The following is a 21,125-nucleotide window of genomic DNA, read 5'->3' on the forward strand; positions in this document are numbered from 1 at the left end:
ATACCGTATAATTCATATATTACATGCTAGGTATTTCAATAGTTTCAGGAATGCTGGGCTCAAGTTTACATTTATAGATCCCTTATTTCATGCGCACTATTTGAGCAGGAAACTTGAAGTTCAATATGCACTTGACACTTAGCATGTGTGCTTAGATAAATCCCCCCTGATATAACATTTTAATTACTTGTCATTAATAAGCCTTGACATATCTCACTTAAGTGAGTTTTTCATTGCCGTATAGTTCGTGGAAGTATAATATTTTTCTCTAAAGAGGTCCTTTTTTACACCTACCCTGTATTATTTCAAGTTATGTAAGACAGTAATAAATCATATTTGTTCAGCGTGCATTTTCTTATAAATCTCACAAATCTTAACAGTTCACTGTACATCCATCAATAACATTTTATTATTACAGGACAGGAGACGGCTGAGAAGTTTTGCCTTGAATGAAGCTCGTGAACGAAATGTGGGAGGGTGGGCGGTCTCACGTGACTTGGAAGCTCTAAATGCTAGCAGTTCACATGACGTGAAGAGACATGGCTTATGTAGGCTGCGTGCGTCTGACCGACGTTTAACCGCTTTTATCGGCAGTTTTCAACTGGATATATCGTGTGAATACTGAATTAATCTATTGGATACCTCCGGACAGCGTAAGAACGTAAACAGTAGTAAGAAGAGTCATTGTGACACCTCGTACTCCGGCTAACGGTCCGTCAAGTCAAGTGCGAACCGCGCTGCGCTCGTTAGAACCCACCTGCGCCTGCAGCGGCGACACAACTGCACCACTACTGGCTTGTTTTTCTTACCTGTTTACTAGAAATTTATATCTGTTTGTTCAGACCTGAAAGATGAAGCTGTTTCGCGCCCTGGCCGTGCTCATCATCGCCTGGTTTGCCTTAATAGGTGAGTGTTTCATCACCGTGCTGACACGACCGAACCGTTTGTAGTGACGTCAGTATTTTCCATACTAACATGTCAGGTAGTTTGCTGAATCATGTGTTGACCGTTTTGCTGGAACACGAGGCCCGACGGTTAGTCGAAATAAAAATCCACCGAAAATTGACCCAGAAGCACTGGATAGTCATTAGTTTGGAATTAAATCTACCTACTGTTCTAGCCCATCAAATATTTGACTTTTGTATAACAATAAAATATAAAATAGGTTGTCTAAATTTGAACTGTACTGTTCCAGTTTGGCAGCAGTTATCAGTGTTAGGACATTTCAGAGACTATCAATTAGTCTATAGTCAATAGATTAGTCAACAATTAATTGGCATTAAACAAATCCTTTTTAATTGCAGATTAGTGCAACATTATTGAAGTTTCCATAAGCTAGCTGAATGTTTCTGCATGTTGTGTTGATTTTATCGCTTGATCAACTAGTGTAGGAATGTGTGTTGTACCTCAGGAGAGTTGTATGCAGAAATAGAATCATAAATATAATCAGAAGCATGTAATTAACCTAGATTTCTTGTTCAGTAATCATACGTGATATGCATGTGCTATTTATTACAGATCTTCTGTTATTTAGGTGAGATAAGGAGGGTTTCTTAGATTCTTTATGCTGACCACCTATATAAACTACCAGTATATGTGTTCGTTTGATAGACCAATAATAGAAGTATAGGTTCTTGCAGTCATGTGATTCCAATGGTGTGAATGTCTTTTGGGGGTCAGGAAGAGGGGGACAGCCATTAGGAATGAATGTGAGCAGAGGAAATTTGGTACTTTACAGCCCTAATTGGATGTCTATACTGCTGTTATCAGAAAATGTCTACATGCATTGAATACGGTCCCTACACTTTACAAAACAATGATTCTTTTTTTAAGTTGAACTGATTTACCAGGCATGGAGGCTAGGGGTAGACCTATTTTTGGCCTGGCAGATTATGGATGCTGATATTTGGCATTTAGCTAATTATTGGTATCTGCATTTTATTTTTCAGGTAATTTGCCAAAATCAGTTCAAAGTTATGCTACTTTGGCTTCACTGCAAGGTGTGTCTCCCCCTGTGGTTTTGTTTTCATGTGAGCCACAGTAACTTGCACCTGTTTGAGTGCCATTTTTCTTTTCCTCAGTCCTTTGTCGCCATTTAATCCACAGCTCTACTGAGCTTAGCCAAATGATCTTGAGCTCTTAAAAAAAGTACCCGATTTGCCAACACAGTAAGCAAGACTGGAAGGTCATCAGCTGGGGAAACATGGGCAAGATCAGAGTTTAATGAGCTAAACAATGGCAAAAGAGTTCTGAACCAACCCAGACCACTTTGTGAAAATAGACCATGCACAAGAGCTGTGTGATGCTGCTTGTCGAGGCTTTAGACGGAGACTTTTTTAATTCCTGACTTCTGCTGTTTGTTTGTGTTTTTAAACTTTAAAAAATGTTTTTGCCAGAATATTTTACTACTTTCAAGACACAAAAGTAGCTTACAATTTATTTTCACATTTTGAATGCTTGTCATAGTCATAAACAGCTGGCCTTTTTGGTAGCAATACTCTACGTAGAAATCACTTCATGCCCCCCAAGGAGAGTTCTGCATGACGTCATCTGAAAAGAATCTCTATATTATAGTAGTTCATTGCTGTGGAGCCACAGCCCTCTGAGATTCATATGGACCATGAAACTTTTAAAATCCAAAGGTTAGCTGTCCTTGTGGAGTGGTGTTAAAACAGCCTGGTGTGTCCAGGAAAGCCCTTCGATTCTACTCTGTTCTATTCTGTTCTCTTCTCTTCTCTTCTATTCCTATGTAATACCCAGGTTTTGTTAATGTTGTGGACCAGCAGATTGACCCCATTGTTGTGTCAGTTGAGAGTTTCACATGACTGGGGTGATGGCTTTTTGTTGGCACAAGCCATTAGGGGCCTAGTGACAGTGTTAGTTTATCAGCATTTTTATCACCCTGACCACACACAAACACAACACAGGCAACTACTTGCTGACAGAATGAAAAAACAGTTCAGCTTTAATGTTTGCAGTACTTTCATTTTGTTACATCTTAATGCTTTCCCCAAGTGTAGAGTTCTCCTTCATTTTAAAGAGATTAATAGCTTGGTATTCACTTTCCTTTACTATAGCATGTTCAACATTTCTGCAAAACACCCCAGTGACCTTTAAACTCTTACAGGCGCCAACGCCAGCTTTTCCTCCTCCTGCTTTTATGTTGCTATCTATGTCTTGATACTGTGTACACACCACTTTACCTCATGATCAGATTGCAGTGTTGTGCAAACCATCTGCTGTGTGTTTACATGGTGAACAGAGGGGTGACATCAGGGTGAAGTTTCAGCAGAGGAGAAAGTGTTTGGTTTACAGTGCATGGAAGCTCAGTGCCTTCATCTGATCAAATTTATAGATTCAATCCATAGATTATAATAATAGAGAAAGCTTGGGATGATGGGAAAAGAGGGGAGGGTGAGTCTGCAGCCAGTTGGTTGTATAATAAGAGTGTTATGAAAATAGCAACAGTAACATAGTGCGCAACCAATGCTGCCCACAAACTAAAGACTAAATACATCTTTACTGTTATAAGAAATAAAAAAAACCTTTTTGTTAAAAGCTTTAACTTAGGGAAACACTTCTTATTGTTAGAGCATTTTGACATGCTGTTTTAGTGACTTGTGGCATGATTTTTTTTTCTCCCTGATGATTAGTTTTGATTACACTTTGCAAACACAGTTCATAAGATCTTTATCACTGAAGTTTGACGGATAAGAACTGAATCATGAAGTGAAACACACATTCTCTGCAGTTAACGGCTACGTGTGCTCTTCTTGAGTTTACAAAAGAGGAATAGTTGAAGTGAGACAATCCCCACAATAGAGCCAAACTTTCTCAATCTCTTTGTTAATGTTATTTCTGGGCAGTGCAGTGCAAACAGTGAAATTCTAGTATTGCATCACTATCTTTTAAAACTGAATAGAGCAACCTATTCAGGATATTTTTGCAGTGTTGATAAGTGCATGAATCATGAAATGCCACTTCAATAAACCATAGGTTGAGGATTATTCACACATGCAGGCACATTAACAACAGCAGTGAGCTGGCAGATTGCAGGGCTTAAAGGTAATAATAGCTCACCATACAAGCAGGGAGTTGCCAGGTTGGCAATGCTTCTCAGTTAAGTTCATATGAGTTTAAAATTTGACTCTATAGCTTTTAGGCTTATAGAAGTGACAGCAGCCAGTGTAAACCCTGTAACCCTTCTTGAAGAGTCTGTAGACCTCTGCTGGTGGCTGTGTGAACTGCTCAGTTGTTTATGTAGGACATGAAATCATGTGACACCAGTGGTTATGTTATTATAATCTGCTGTTTTCATTCATAATCATGGCGTTTATCTAGCTAGGGAGCTCATATCAACCAAGAATAATTAGATAAAGAGCAGTTCAAATGTGTATGCTGATATCAGTGAGGCAAGGCAGTTTTATTTATAAAGCATCAGTCATGCATAGAACATTATAAAGTGCCTCACAGAGTTACTAAGCAGGACATGAGATGACATTAAAAAAATACTTCATTTTAATAACCATTTTTATGCTGCATTTTTCACATTTGCTGGTGTACTTTACCGTGTAATTTAAATATAACACATACCTGCTCATTGTGCTCTCCACCACAGGTTGCACTCAGGCTGTTACTCTGCAGGTGACTCAGGGAAATTCCACCTGCATCAAAGCTGAGCTTTCTGCATCCTTCTCCATCACATACAACACCTCTAGCAGCACGGTATACCCAGTGGCTACAGGACCCTGTCTCTGAAAGCATTTAAACCAATTTTATTGATCATATCTCCTTTTTAACACCTCTTGTGTCTTCTTTCTTTTCCTTAGAGAATGGCGCAGTTCCCTCTTCCTGACTCCACCGCAGTTGATACAGGCAGCAGCTCCTGTGGTACAGACAACAGCTCACCTTGGCTGGTGGCCGTGTTTGGATCTGGTCATGCAATGGGGCTGAGCTTTTCTACCAATGGAAGTCTGTACAGTGTGGCTAACCTGACACTGCAGTACAACCTCAGCGACACTTCAGTCTTCCCTGGTGCCAACAGCTCTGGTCAGAACAAATACAACAATAAATTGTCTTATTCACATTCCCATTGTCCATTGTTGTTCAACAATACAGATCATACGCCAAACAGACACGTTTTATTGTGATTATGTATGATCTGTGTGATATTTATGGTATATATTTTGTTCTTTCTAAGTTTTCTTCTCAGTAGAAGTACTTCTGTCAACCTTACTTCTTATTTCCATAATTATGGTTTACTGCACAGAAATACTTTGTAGGTCATTTTATATTAAGAAGAGACCATGTTTGAGGTGTAGGTGGCCTAAAGAAAAGTTGGTCTTCCAGGCAGGTGGCCCAAGTTGGAATCCACCCTGTGGCTTCTTTCCTGCATGTCTAGTGTCATGTGTTGACTCTAGTTGTTTTCACAGACTAGCAACAGCACTGTAACAAAGCTCCAGTCATAATGGCTTAAGACATTCATGGTGATTTGGCTTAAAGGTCACATATTTTACACTTTTAAGACATGTTTATATTGGTCTCAGTGATCCCCAAAACATGCCTGGGAAGTTTGGTGCTGAAAAAACACCCCAGAACTTGAGTTTTGCATGTTTTAAAAAACCCTCTGTTTCAGCCCTGCTCAGAACAAGCTGTTTCTGTAGCTTTAAATGTTAATGAGCCGTCTGACTCCACCCCTCTCAGGAAATGGATGTGGCTCTCCTGAGCCTCTTCTCAGCTGCCAGCTGAGTCTTAGTCCAGTCTAACTCATGGAGAAAGGTAGTCAACTAAAATTTGAGTCATTGTTTTTTAAATAAACACCAGGGTACATGGCGGGGAAATTTCCCAGAACCCCGTGAATCAATATTTAAAAGTTACTATATTGTTTCGATGCATTATGGCCCCTTTGATTTCGAAAAAGCATTATAAACAACCACTTATTGTCCCATCTCGTAGTGGAAAAGTTCATCACTACCCCTTGTCCTCTGTTCAAACTCAGAAATAGGCCTGAGCCTTGGTGTCTTATTCTGTTAATTCACATTCAGCTTTTGTGGAAAGCAGAGCACAGCAAGAGCTTCACATTCACACAGTCAGACATCCACATATACACCTGGTATTATGTCGATGTCTGTCTGACTCGTTTGTTTTTTCTTTCTTTCCCCAGATGTTGTTACTGTTGTATCATCTTCAGTGGGGATCTCAGCATTTATCAACACCACCTACCGCTGTGAGAGCCCCACCACTTTCAGTGTCGGTGGAGCAACTGCTACTTTCTCTGGCACAAGGCTGGAGGCATACATGCCAGGAAATGACCTATCTCCCACAGGTGAGACTGCTGGCTCTCTAGGATTGTGTCAAATACCTTTTTTTTGTTTTTTTTTACTTTTTGTAACATTTGTAACGAGTGTGATCTGCATTGTGAAAAGTGCCTGGAATGGTCACATGACTAGAAATATGCTCTACATGCTTAAGCCCATTTACCATTGTCATTTCTTGATCATAGAGAGCGTATGTGTGGCAGATCAGGTCAGTACTACAGTTCCACTCACCACTACCAGTACAACAACAACATCAGCTCCAGCACCAACTCCTCCAGGAACACCTGAACGAGGCGATTACTCTGTAAACAACATTAATGGCACTGTGTGTCTCCTGGCCAGGATGGGACTTCAGCTCAATGTCTCTTATTTCTCTATATCTCAGAATAAGGTAGAACTGAAATTTAAAACTCATAGGAGAATTTTTTTCCTTTTTATTACATAAAATTAGACTATTGAACCCTGTTCATTGTTGTCTTTCTGTGTTTCCAGACTGTCCAAGAGTTAGTAAACCTGAGTCCTAATGAGACCAGTGTATCGGGGTCCTGTAAGGCCAGCAGTGCTTCATTAGTTTTATCACAGGAGCAAATCACCACACTCAACCTCACCTTTACTTTGGTAAGATCACATTCTTCTTTCTGAACTTAGCTGCTGTTTCATTTCTGGTTGTGTGTGTAGCTGTAAGTGTTAACTGAAGGCTTCTTTATTTCACAGAACTCCACAAACAACAAATACCACCTGAGTGCAATAACACTGCTCGCTAACTGGTCTGATATGACAGGTATGTCTTTGTTAAAAGCCACTTATTTCTGATATTGTGGCCGTATTTTACTGTATGTATTTAAAGACTTAGAGAACAATTTCTCTCTGCAGCTCCCTTCTGGGCCAGTAACACCAGTCTGGACTACCTGCGGAGTACGCTGGGCCGCTCCTACATGTGCAACACAGAGCAAACTTTGACTGTGGTGCCAACTTTCTCTTTGAACACCTTCAGAGTGCAGGTGCAACCTTTTGAAGTCACCACTAACCAGTTTGCAACAGGTAATAATGCCTTATTTCTTCTCCACGCTGCTTTTGTTCTTGTATGTATTGCTGACATCTCTGACCTTATCTACCACTACACAGAAGCTACTGAACATAGCTCTCAACGATGAAAGAGGGCAAATGCAGTGGTTTAAAATCATGGTTTGACATTTATGCTTCCATGAGATCAGAAGAACAAAACAGATGTTATACCTATAGCTTTAGAAGTACTTAGAACCACCCTGTTAATCTTGCAAAGCAATTCCTTGTCTGTCATCATAAGCTTTTAGCTGATATGCTTTTGCCCAGTATTTGACACTTCTTACCCCTTTTCACTCTTTTTCCTGGCCATTTTTGCCTCTTTTTGACCCTTTTTATATTTCCACCCATTTTTACCTCTTTAGCCCATTTACTGCCACTTTTAATCCATTTTCACTGCTTTTTGAACCATTGTCACCACTTTTTCAGCAGTTTCAGCTACTTTTAACCCATTTTTGGTGACCTCCATAGGCCCCAAAAAGCTCTACCCTTTATTTCCCCTTATCAGCAGCCTTGCCCATGGAAAGAATATTTATTTTAGCCTGTCTTGTGTGTCAGATTACTATTTAAATTCACTGTTCATCATATAATAGTTCATACATCTACATCATTATGACAGGTCCGTTTTCAGTTTAACTCCTGCACACTATCAAACTTCCAAAATACACATGTATATTTTAATGTTCAGTATTAGACCTATAACAGACAAACAATTTGTTAAATAGGGTCAGAACATCTTACATATGACGTCTTGCCCTTGTGTTTCCTTTTTTCAATAGATAGTGTGCGGGAGTTGAGGAGTTTTTCTGGAAGATTTAGATGGCCCTTGAATTAACTGACAGGAACCTGGTGCATGCTTTTCTTCATTCACGAATATAGAGCAAATGCCGTAAATTACTTACACCTTTTTAAGGTTTACCTTTGTAAAAGGAAAAACAAAAGTCGTCTTTGCATGGTGAGCTGAACCACATTTCTCTGCTTTTGTTTGAGCAACTCTGTTTTTTTTATCATTACAGCTCTGGTGTGAATTGTTTATCACCTCTAAAAAAGACTTTTCATAGTGTGGGTTTTTTGGTTGTAAATGAGAACACTTAAACAATTTCGCTTTTCCTAGACAGTCCTCAGACAGTCTCGATTTAAAAGGTCATGGGTTAAGAATCACTAATCCCTTCTTTCTACATTTCAAAGACACTTTAAAGCACTGGACTGCTAAAAAGTGGTTAGCTGTTAAAGTTGTGGTCATCTCCACGTTGGAAATTTGTTTCCAAATATTAGATTCTGAACAGCAGTTTCTGACTGTCCCTTCTTGTCCCCCGATTCCAGCGGAGGAGTGTCTGATGGACCAAACCCAAATGCTGATCCCCATCATCGTGGGAGCAGCTCTGGCTGGCTTGGTGCTAATTGTCCTCATTGCATATCTAATAGGCAGAAAGAGAAGCCATGCTGGATACCAAACCATCTGAGTGGACACTTAGTTGAACTTAAAACTGACAGACTGAGTGGTGGACACAAACCTGAGGGTGTGGGTGAGCAGGTAATAAGACTAGACATGAGTGAATGGAAGCAGTTGGTACTCTGTGGTGAGTGCATGCTAGTTTTACATGTCATGTGACCTTTGGACATTTTATTTTCACCTTCTCTGTGAGATGATGAGAAGCCAAAGACCTGCTTACTTTAGTTTGTGTGATAATGAGGCAGTTTGAATTTGCTGTAGCAAGTTCCCTAGTACCTATTTTAAATCTTGTTTCATTGTATTCCAGGAATTGTTTGAATTTGCTTAAACTGCTGTTTGGTGTTTCTACATTTATGATTATTTGTAAAGAATCATAACGTATCCCATGCATTTAAACAGGCAGAGAGAGACTGTGATAAAAACAGCACAACAAAGATTTATTTTTAAAAACCAACAGTCGCTCCACTGTTGAACAGAAGTTTTATACTGAAGCCTACTCATGCTCCCTTGCAGTTTCAATAAGCTTCCTGAGTATTAAGATAATCCCAGTGACTCCATGAAAAGGGAAATGAACGTGTATCTTTCTCATCATGTTTCTCCACAGCCAGAAGCCTGAGCTGTCCCAGGAGTGAAATCCAACTTAATAAGCACAGTCCAATATTTCTGATGATAAAAAGGTGGATTGCTACATTATGTAAACCTAACATATATTTATCATTACAAGTGTAATAATGCATGGGTAAATTTTCTATCCTTGCTTCCCTCCCCTCTTCTGGAAGGACATTTTGACATGAATTGTAGTGATTTGAACTTTTATTGTTTTTATAGGAAATGGTTTGATCTCGTTTTCTAATATGCATCATACTGAAAGGTAATAAAAATTGTATAAATCCAGCATTGTTTTCCTTCAGTATTTTGTTCATCTGCTTTTTTAGACATGTTTTGTTTGGAATACATGGGACTGTTTGCTCTTAGCTGGTATTCATTACACTGACTACTCAGAGCTGGCACTGATACAGAAGTTATTTTTGTCCCATGCATCAAAACCTAGTAAGAGTCCTCTGGCAGCACATTGGACACACCTTTGGTAGAGAAAAAGAGCAGCCCTTTTACATATGCACAGATAAATGCATCTGAGGTAAGACACTATGATGAAAATGATGAACAACATCTACATGAAACAGATTTGAAATATTTTGGAGAGGTGTCATCAGTATGGTTCACAGTCAGCAGGTGGCGCCAGGACAGAGCTTGTTCGCCAGCTTCTCATACACCATAAGCACGGCAGGCCTCGTGATTCTGTTTACAGAGTGCAACACATCATTTATCCGACCTAGCAGCTACATGTTCTCTAAAGTGCTTAGTACCACATTTTAACAAAAGACAAACCTGTTAATTTTAAATGGAATTACTAACTCATACAGCACAATACCACTTTCTTCTTCTTTTACCGTATATTTACACTGAAGCTGTATGATCAGCTGTTTAAGACAAAAGCTACACAGTGTTGTCAGTAGAAAAAGGTGCAAACTAGCTGCCAGGGGTTCATCCCAGTGGAACGTATTCGAGCAACAGGTGGTCGAGTTTGGTTCAAGATTCCTCTGCAATGATGCGAGATCGACATGTTTCCCGCAGCTTATTTAAGGTTGCCATGGAGAGACTTCCTGGTTCAGTGAATATTCTCTAGGAAATACAAAAACATGATTTAAGGATTGCAAAAATAAAATACAGTAGATGTCCATTTAACAGCTTTTCCTTGAGTCAAATAAAACACTGGTTATATTGTGTGAAACCACATCAATGTGTTCTTTACCTGCATAAATGTGTGGCATTCATCCACAAATGGTCCACGAGTGATCTCCTTGAAGCTTTGGCAGACGTCTGGTAGTGACTGGGCCTGATTGATCAAAGCCTCATTGTGGTGAATGAGTGTCAGAGCTACACGGAACAGGATCTTAGAGCCCTCATAAAACAGGCAATCCCAAATCCGCAGAACAGTCTGCAAGAAGCATAAAAAAAATAAGTCAGAGAGAATTTTATAACACTCCAAACTTCAATATCTTTCAAATTTCTGTCAGCTTGTGTTGGTAACATTGTTTTTACCACTACTGTTGTGTATTTTGAGTTCAGCTCTATCAAATAACAAATATGAATCAGCAAAGCAGTGGACCTAAATTACTATCCATGTATTATTTTCTTTTCCCTATTTTTACTTCCTCCCTAGCTTCGCCTTAAGTAAAAAATTGCAGGTTACAGGTTTACTTTTTTCTCTCTTCCCATGCAAGTGTGCCGCTGTTATCCATGTAGCACCAACATTTAACATAGTTGGTGGATCTAAGCACCTGCAGCTCAGAATTATAGACTCTGTGTTAGCTACTAAACTACTATTTGAAAGAAACAGTGGCACCCCAAAAACACTGACTTTAAAAGACATCACAGGCAAGGATCCACTGTGAAGAATTTCAAAACTTTGTAATATGGGAGCTCCAGTAGCCAAGTGGTTATGTCAGCATGCCCCATATACAGAGGCTGTTGTCCTCAAAGCGGGGGCCTGGGTTCAAAACAGGCCTGTGGCTCCTTTCTCCTATGTAATGCCCCACTCTCTCTGACCCCAATTTCAATTCTATCCACTGTCCTATCCAAATAAAGGCACACAAAGCTCCAAAATAAATCTTAAAACTAAATATACAAAAATGTAGTAAGTACCTAAGGTGCTGTTATCAAGTGAGGCAGAGGAAAAGCTCAGATTCAGCTGTAATCCTAAATCAATCTTTGATGGGAAGGGCATAAATCTCTGTATGGGTTACACCCTTGAGGTGAAGCTCCATGTGTATTATGAGAACAAACAAAGTAGACAGCACCCCTCCCTAGTCCAAGAGAAGGCATGAGCAGCCACCTGGCCTGTTGTTAGACGTTGTTGCAATTTTAAATTTAAAAGAAAAACAAGAAGTTAGAAAAGGATTTTTACAGTTTTTATCGTCATTCTCAGAGTTAATGTGACCAAAAAACTGAGAAAGCTGAATACACTCTACACTTTGACAGAGCTTATGTTATTGGAAAGATAAGCACATTTTTAGTGGCTTAGCGTAACAGTTAAGAACAACATTCATATCAAATGTTTGGGTCAAATTCCTAAATGTTTTAACACCTTCGACTATCGGATTTTTCCAAAAACTGATGAATCAAGAAATGTCTATTTCATGCCTACGATAAAACAAATACATTACAATGAAAAAAGCAGGACTTCTCTCTCAAAAGTGCTGTCAAAAAAGGCTGATAAATACTCACCTCTACTGGTAAGACGTCAATGTAGAGGCAGATAAACCATCGAGAGACTACTAGGGTCCACATGACGTTATGATCCACCATAGTTTGCCACACTCTGGGGACTTTAACTTTCACCAGTTCCCCCAAAACCTCCTGGTCTGTCTTCAGTCCCATCATGCCTGGACTGTAGTACTCTAAAACCACATATACATATACCATAGTGAGTCATATATAACTCATTACAAACTACAAACAGACTTCAATAAATCAACTCAAAGCTTAGATGAATATTTATGCAATTTATTCAAGTTTAGCATCCTCTGGTGTGTCTAGTGCCATAAAAACAGCTCATTCTCCTGTTGACTTCAAAATATAAATAATCAAATTTATACAAAACATTTCTGCGTTTCAGTGATTACAAGATGCAAATTTAATCAAACTGTAAGCAATGGGTAGAAAAAGATAATGTGTCTTCACACAGGATTATTTTTCATCAAGAAAGACTAACTTGAAGGCAGATAAACTACTCAGATAAAGCATGTTTACACCTTAATTGTACTGGACTAGATGTGGCTGTGCACCACAATGCCAGTTTTTCTCCAGCTAAAGTTGCGCAACCTCACACACTGGTAGTGTCTCTATCGTGCTGCCCTGCCCAGTGCAGCCCTGATCAGCTTGAGATGAAAGGACGAGATCACAGGGGAACTGCGAGTTCACAAAGGAATAGTATGTTAACAGCAGATTATTTTGTCTTTCTGGAGTTGATTTGCCATTCATGTCTAAATGATTCCATGATTTTATTGCTTCCGCCTTGAGTGAGTACATGAAGTTAAACGGTTAACGTTTGCTACAAAGACCCTGTTTTATGTAAAATTCTTTGGCTTTTCACCTCAAAGGTTAACTTTTCCTTGTCAATGGCACTATTGTAGCTCTGTGACCACTGACCTCCTGATGACCTTTTGCCTTTGCAGGATGAGACAAAATATTGATATAGTGATGATTTACGATCAGGAGACCATGCATTGTGTCGTATTTTGAAGTGGATCAGATACTTTGCACGGTTTTCCGGCTGTCTGGATTAATCTGCTCCATGTTGATTGACGCAGTTTGGCACTAAAAGTAGACCTGCAGCATATCTTCAACAAAGCTGAGTAAATTGGCCCTTGGACATACCGGAGCCAGACTGAAGCACGGGCAGCAGAACTGCTCTGATTGACTGGAGAGGAAGCGATTTGCTCCTCAGTGCAATTCGTCAGTGGATCATGGCAGAGTCATACGTGGAAGTTAGTGGTTACAGGTGGAACAGCATAAAGGTTCAAAATGCTAGATAGAACAAACAGCTGGTTGGCTGTTTGCTATCTTGTTTGCAAGCTCAGCAGAAGAATGTCCACAGTAACAAACTGAAAAGAGGATACATAGCAATCTACCACAGCGGAGTTGGACACACTCTCATTAACAAATCAATGTGTGCATGAATACTGAGGCAAAGACTCAAGTCCAGTTAAATTGTTGTTCTATAACTACAACACATCTAACCATAACTTAACTTTATAATGCATGTAAATGTACTTATTGTGATGGGAAAAGAATATGTACACAAACACACACATAACATACACACCTGGTAAGATTCTACCGAGAAGTGCATCCATCAACCAGAAGGATTTCTCCTCATCTTTGGTGATGATGAGTAGATACCCAGCTACGAAGTTCATCCCCTGAGGACAAAAGAGAGGCACGTAAGGTTATACAGGAATCTTGTAATCCTGTTTGAACAGGCTTTATTACACACTGTAGAGCCCCTTTTTATGAAAGGATCCAAAGAGGAGTGGGATTTTTTTTCTTTCTAAGTTAGAGAAGCCTTAACCTGTGAAGAATCATCTCTCTCTAAGGGGGTCTGTAAGGCAAAAAGAAAAAACAAATCTAAAATACAAAACATCTTACATGAAAATATGCTCATACTACAAATGCAAACAATAAAGAAAATATAAAAAAACAAATTCTAAAGCATGATGCCAAACAGATGAATCAAAGAAGAGTAACTTGTATAAATGAAAGGTTATAATTCAGATTTTTCAACCAGTTGGATTTTTAAAGGTAGATTAACAAAATAATTATCTAAGAAAAGAAACACTCAGCATGGTTTGAACTTTACAGTGAGTTATATAATTTATACATCTGTTAAGACTATGAATGTCAATTTTAAATGATACAGTCAAAAATGATTCTGTTCAAAGAAAATATCTGATGGGATCCAGGAAATGTCAGGTGAACGGAGTGTGACTTCAGATGTATGCTTCCCGATAATGCTTCAAAAGGGGCTTGACCATGACACAGCTCTTCTGCCTGTTTGAATTGCAAATCAAGTCTCTTATGCTGTGGTGAACTAAATTTTACTTTTAAATGCAAATGATAAACATAGTGCAAGAGTGGGATGACGCTGCGATCAATGCAACCAGATATATATTTAGACTAGCGCTTCAACTCACACAAATTAACATAGTCTCTACTTGATTTTACATCATAATAGATATTGGAGTATTTATTTGAGTCAGTAGTGTATATTTTTGCTCTACAATCCATTCCATTAGAGACCCTAATCCATCAGTGTATTAGTGAAGGTGGTTCTCAACTGGTCAAGCCTTCAGACCTCCCACCCACCCTTGAAGAGAAAACATAACCCGAATTTCCAAAAAATTGAACCACTCAAGCTGGTCAATGAAAGATACTGGAGTTTGGACCTCAGGTGGAACAAAACAAATGTTTGAATAAAGAAATGGGACAAAAGGACATGTATGCATTCATTGCATTTTAGCCCATTTTGCCATGACACTGGTAAATTTTTGCTGTTTTCTAGATATCTTGAAAATTAAATGGTCACAGAAAAAACAGCTTTGTTATTCCAAGGGGATGATATAAATAAGTCACTTTCCAAGAAAAATTACCAAGATTTACTTGCTCCCATTTACTGACAGGGACTGTAACTGCATTGTATTCAAATACATGTACATATATTTTATTATGGCGTTTTCCCCCTTTCTGCAGCTATAAAAGCTTCCACTCTTCTTAAAAGGCTTTCCAAACGATTATTTTTGTGAGAATTTGTGCCTATTCATTCTGTACAGCATTAATGAAGTCAAATGCTGATGTTGTACGAGAAGGCCTGGCTCACAATCTCCTCTTGAACCCCACTGAGTCAATTCCTCCATGCCAAACTCAACAAGACTTGTCTTTACAGTCCTTGCTTTGTGCACTGGGTTGCAGTCATGTTGAAATAGAAAAGGGCCTTCCTCAAACTGTTGCCACAAAGTTGGAAGCATAGCATTGTCCAAAAAGTCTTGGTATGCTAAAGCATAAGTTTGCCTTTCCCTGGAGATAAGGGGCCAAGCCCAAACCCTGAAAAACAACCGCATATTATTATCCCTCCTAAACTTCACAGTTGGCACAAGGCAGTCAGGTATGTTCTCCTGGCATCCGCCAAACCCATCACGTCCATCTGACTGCCAAAAAGAGAAGCGTGATGGGACTGAGTCTAGGATTGTGATAATGTAGAAAAATCTGCCTTAAACTAGACCAAAGGTAATATTTACCTGGCAGTAGCCCACAGATGGGTTGTGGTGGCCGTAAGCCAGCAGCACATTGTACAGATTTTTCTGCAGACATGGGTTTGAGGTCTTGCGAAACTGGACGTTATCTGGAAATGTTCTGTTCAAGTCTGAAAGGAAAAAAACAATTCAGTGCTGCTGTATTAACAAAGGATGCAAAATCAAAAAGAGCACCAGATTCTGTGAAACAAGTTAATCATTACTACCTTCTTGTTTTCTAGGTAAATATAAACAAAAACTGCCAAAAATGAATTTTAGTGCATGTGTGAAATGTTTCACTGCACAAAAATGTACACTAATAGGATTATCAAACATACAATAAAAGCATGAAGTTCTGCTTGCTTATTCTGAAACATGGGCTGAGTACTAGTGAGGTAACAATGGTTTTAGACGGAAAGAATGATACTGCAGTGAAAACTTTCCAGGATTATAAAAGCCTTTGTTTTATTGTTATAAACCACTGTGATGGCTTTTATTATCCAATACAGTGGATTTATCTCTGGCTATCCTGAAGACGCCCTCATAAATCAGCTATGCCTTGTTTTGTTTAGATGTCCACTCTGTGTTTTAAAGGAGGAAACATCAACAGGGTAGCTGGTCTGGCTGAAGAGCAGGGCCATTTACTTTAGTAGTGGCTACGTCACGTTTTGTTGCTCTGACTGGACCATAAAAATGTGACAGACAGAACGTTCATCACCCTCTGAGTTTTTTTTGTTTTTTTTCCTTTTCAAAGCCTCCGCCCTTTCCCAAACACCATGTATGAGTGGTCTTCCAGATGGATGTGTGAAACAAATCCATCTGGCGTGCCAGGTTAACAAGGAACCTGATAATTACAGCACCTCCCAGCCTGGCCTTCCAGGCCTCAGACTCAGAGACCTTTCCTTTCTACCTGTCATGTGTGGACGAAGGCTTCAGGGAACATAAATTAGCGGACACTTCACTGTGGATTCCATGGACACTTTGTACCATCTTTTAATGAACTCATTACAGATACACTTCCAGCGCTTTTCTTTGAAACCAACAGGAGGAAGAGTACCATGTAATCCTATCCCTTTCTTTGTTTGAGTATTAATATCACCAGCTTTGAGTGTATGAAGAGCACTTCTTCGGAAGCTTCCTCAAGAACTCTTTCAAGAAATTCTTCACGCTCCTTTCTAAGCTAAAAGGAAGAATTGGCTTCCAATCCTTAACAGGAAGCAGCAAGTAGGAAGCAGCAATGGGAAATTACTTAAAGGCAGAATGTCTCCCAACTGCCACACCTTAATCAGAGCAGAGAAAGGCTCTATTTATCATAGGGATCTTACAGTGTGGGACATTATAAATGGTTGCTTAATTGTCTAAAAAGACATAAAGAGCTGGACCTGACTAGATCTATGGTTGAAATTACTTTTACTAGAGGCCAGAAGGATAAAACTTCTCACAAGAATACAGTGGCTGTGTCCCAAAATGTTTCAGATTATTACAGTTTCTCTTTTTAATGTTTCACTATCAGAACACTAATGCTCAATTTGGCAGCGCAAAAAAAAAAAAGTCAAGGCTGCCAAGTGAACGTGTTTCTTTTGTTCTTCGTCAACCCTAACTGCACAGAGGCCACAGTGTTTCCAAAGCGCCACTGCCAGTAAGTTCAAATTTGCACAGGTAGGTGGGTGTGGAGAAAAAAAACTGTATTCGGACAGAGGTTCATTTGTGACTCATAACAGAAGGCTGACTTTACACCTCAAGTTTTTGAAAAACAAATTAGGGTGGTGTGTTGGGGCTTTTACAGAGGTCTAACTGAACATATGGGTGAATAAGAAACAGTCTAATTTATAACCTGTGCAGATGATCTCCACCAGTTTGGGGTCATGCCGGGCTCCGAGTAGAGACTGGTAATATCCTGGGTTCTTCTCAAGCTTGTCATGAGCTCCGCTGGCTGCCATCCAGATCAGTGCCCTGTGCTCATTAGGAATGCCCTTACGCACGTAACGTTTTACTGAGGGAAAATGAAACAGTTCAGTTTAGGTTTCTTGAGGCACAAGCACACATACTGTGTGGTTAACAGCATATTCAGTTTTCACACTTACATTTTATGTTCTTCTGCACCTTGTTTATCCCCTTCAGCAGTTTGGACCACTTGATGGCTCGCCGAGTAAGCACAACCAAGTACTCAGACATGAGCTCCTCATATGACTCATAGTCAAAGTCCTCTGAGCGCTCAAAACCATAAGGATCAACACTGGGACAGAAAGTACAAAGTTGGGGCTTTAAACAGCTTCGATTAACTCAATCACAGCATTTAAAGCTCACACTATGTCAAAAATCTATTTGAACAAGTGTTGTATACTACTCTAAGGCAACATTTAATAAATAAATGTAAAGCTGCTACTGTCAATCATTTGACCAATACTTTTAACTTCTGATGCTTGTACTATGCCTTGTCAACTCCACATCCTTGGCATCTTTTTCAAGCATAATAAAACTGGACAAAGGGAATACAGCACAAAGAAAAGGCTGAATGCTCTATTTCCTCCAACTGATCTTTCTTCTTCTACATATGTAGGTAAATAGCTTCTATCTCCAGTCCAACTCCAGATGAAAAAAGTTGTCAGTGTAGGTGGCTCAACCTAATACCTTAGGTAACAAGATTATCTCCTTGTAGCTTAACCCTTCCTCAAAAGCAAAGTCATTCCTCAAGAAGGACCTACACCTTCAGAGCAGTACAGTGAACAGTTACTACGTCTGTTTTGAACATAGACAACAGACTTTATGGCTGTTTGTACACTACACACAGTCCAGGTTTTGACTAGCATGGCTCTACAATTGCTGGATGTTTTCTTTTGCAAATGTTAAGCTCTCCATGTGAGAGCAGCCTTGTTGCCAAAGCAAAGGAAGGACCCAAATTAGATGTGCAAGAGTGAAGTTTGTGAATGTGTAACCTTTAATCAGGTGCTACAGCCTCACTGTTTAAAAATAACCACTGAGATAACAATACATTTGAAATTTCTGGTGGAAAAAGCCAAATGGCTCGATTCTATGTCCAGATGTAGATAACATGTATAAACTGCCCTATTTGGAGTGTTTTTTGTTGTTGTTGTTTTTTACTTTGAAAAGGAGACACTCAGATTTATGGGCAGTTTTGAGGTTGAAAAATGTTCCATATCGTGGGTATTTTATGTTTAAAAAGGAACAACTCTAAAAATTCATATGCACCACCAATACAGCCTACAAACTTCTGGTGTGCAGTCTTACAATCTCTTTAAACTGTTTTCACAAAAGGCTTAGCATAATCTTCTGAAAGTAGGATATAGTTTTTGTGCCAGACTGCATTTTTATGTTTGTGTTTTGGTTTGTTTTTTTTTTGCCAAAAGTGTGTTTCCAGTTTCTCTTGAGTATTACAGACAGCTGCATGAATATATTACTATTTCCTATTTCAATTTTCAAATTGCAGATGGTGCAATTTTTATTTGACCTGAAATTTGTGTCAAAATGTCAGTTTAATACATTTTACGAGGCAGAGATGTAATGCTCTTCTCATCATGCTAGAAATGATGGTGTCAAATTTTCTTGAACAATTTCCAAAAGAACCCACTTTACTTGTTTTTGTATATGTTTGTAAACATATACAAAAATATTAATATTAATTCCATTCAATACAACAATTGCTGTCGAATTTGCAATGAGTAAAAATAGACAGTTTTTCAAAATTGTCCAGTCTTTGTTTAATTTTCTTAAATTTTGTGTTCATTATAATTTAGAATATAGAATTGATTTCTTGTTTGTTGAAAAATAATCACATATTATGTCGCAATCGCAATATTGGGGGGCGGCTGGTTACTACTACTACTAACATTACTACCAAAAATAATGCCCACTTATTAAAATATGATAGTGTATATTAGCTAAAGAACAATAATAGCAGGACTGCATTGTCAATATGCCTGATTACAGCTATTGTCTAATTTCCATCTGTTGTCCCTGGTAGATGTTGCTAAAAAACACAATTAAAGTCCATTTATACAGAGACATTGAATGTATGGACTTTGTAAATTGTATTCAAAGAAGAAATTAAGCTTTATAACAACCAATTTTCAGGCAGTTTTCACCAATGCAGAAACTACAAATACCGCCAAGAAGTTATCGCGATATGTAAAATTTTGTCGTTATCGATAGCATAGTCGTTGACTGTGTAGCCGTTTAAAATAGCTGGTTAATGCTCCCATTTACCGTGAAAAGAGGGATAAAGTGATTAGCTACGACTAAATTTACTTATCAGGTAAGTCATCTTAATTCCACCGACTTCCCAAAGGCAATAAAGATTTCTTTCAAGTTTTATTCGGTTAAAACAACCGTCAGAAACAAACGTTAAACGTTAAGCGTTGCTAATGTTTACCTTTCCACTCTGCTTTTGGCTGTACCGTTGACAGCGGGGAGACTTTGGCTGCTCGCCTTGGTCTTCTTCTCCATTGCTTCTCTTTTACTCCAGTGATATCCTGAAAGTCTGAGCCAGAGTCAGACTATGTAATCCATTGAGTTGTGTTTCCACTAAAAGAGCAAAACATAGTCCCTCAAACAATAAGAATGTAGAAGTCACAGCTTTAGGTTGAGGTACTGACTTTTGATTTTATCCATATTGGCGTGCGGAGAGACACAGGGCAACAAGACATTACATTTTCCCGAGATTAACATGCTATTCTCGAGAACCACAAGCCTCGAATAAGGATTCTCACACTTCCACCGAGTAAGGAAGTCAAGTAACTGCGTTACTTAAAAAAAAAAATCGCCGATGATCAGCCAAACCGTGAGGAGAGAGCGGAGTTTGTCTCGAGTTTTATCGGCATCCACATGCACCTGCTGCTGCTGGTCTCCCTCTTTTCTTCGAAGATAAACCAACCGGTCTGTGGCGCTAGAAACAACGATCAAACACGGAGATTACTGTCTGCTGCCGAACTGAGCCCAAACACGAGAAAGTAACCTAAAATCCGCTGGTCCGGATTTACTACTCCGTGAACACTTCAGAGAACCAACGTTTGTCCCAGGACACACGCACGACAATCCGAGCTAATGCTGTGTTCAAGTGACCGTCGTAACATCCTGCTTCAGAGCTCTCGGTGAATGGATAATGTCATTAGAGGCATTCGGAGGAACACCGGAGCTGCTCAGACAGACAGGGGCGGAGGGGGATTTGATCTGGTTTTGCACATGGCATTTTGTTGTTTTATAAATGTCATATTTGTTTCATGACATAATCTTGTTAGTGCTTTTCCCCTTTTATGAACGCAGAGTCACCTATGGGTGCAATAAGCAAAAGCTGTCACTGCAACACGAACACAGCAAAACATTTTTTTTTCAAATTTAAATGTGTATATATTTTGCTAGACACAGTGACATAAACTGTTACGTCCACATCTCCTTTTTTATCCGAAGGTTTTCCATTTTCTCTGG

General features: G+C 39.2%; 2 protein-coding genes across 3 annotated transcripts; one reads left to right on the forward strand and one right to left on the reverse strand.

Moving 5' to 3' along the window:
• The first annotated feature begins 497 nt into the window (after positions 1-497).
• lamp1a (lysosomal associated membrane protein 1a) lies at positions 498-9,726 on the forward strand. Its single transcript, XM_041785008.1, has 9 exons — positions 498-906; positions 4,619-4,725; positions 4,830-5,049; positions 6,164-6,325; positions 6,503-6,708; positions 6,810-6,935; positions 7,032-7,098; positions 7,191-7,358; positions 8,703-9,726. The coding sequence occupies exons 1-9, from the start codon at positions 852-854 to the stop codon at positions 8,840-8,842; spliced, it is 1,251 nt and encodes a 416-aa protein (XP_041640942.1). The 5' UTR covers positions 498-851; the 3' UTR covers positions 8,843-9,726.
• grtp1a (growth hormone regulated TBC protein 1a) lies at positions 9,249-20,809 on the reverse strand. 2 transcript variants are annotated; one of them, XM_041785021.1, is made up of 8 exons: positions 20,074-20,809; positions 17,768-17,919; positions 17,518-17,676; positions 15,690-15,814; positions 13,721-13,817; positions 12,121-12,293; positions 10,646-10,831; positions 9,249-10,515 (listed from the first exon to the last, which is right to left on the reverse strand). In XM_041785021.1, the coding sequence occupies exons 1-8, from the start codon at positions 20,145-20,147 to the stop codon at positions 10,423-10,425; spliced, it is 1,059 nt and encodes a 352-aa protein (XP_041640955.1). In that variant the 5' UTR covers positions 20,148-20,809; the 3' UTR covers positions 9,249-10,422. The 2 variants fall into 2 exon arrangements, with proteins under 2 accessions (XP_041640955.1, XP_041640964.1); XM_041785030.1 differs by lacking the exons at positions 9,249-10,515; positions 10,646-10,831; positions 12,121-12,293; positions 13,721-13,817 and adding an exon at positions 13,829-15,599.
• Positions 20,810-21,125: the final 316 nt, after the last annotated feature.

Source organism: Cheilinus undulatus, linkage group 1, assembly GCF_018320785.1.
Source record: "Cheilinus undulatus linkage group 1, ASM1832078v1, whole genome shotgun sequence".
NCBI classification, from domain to species: domain Eukaryota; kingdom Metazoa; phylum Chordata; class Actinopteri; order Labriformes; family Labridae; genus Cheilinus; species Cheilinus undulatus.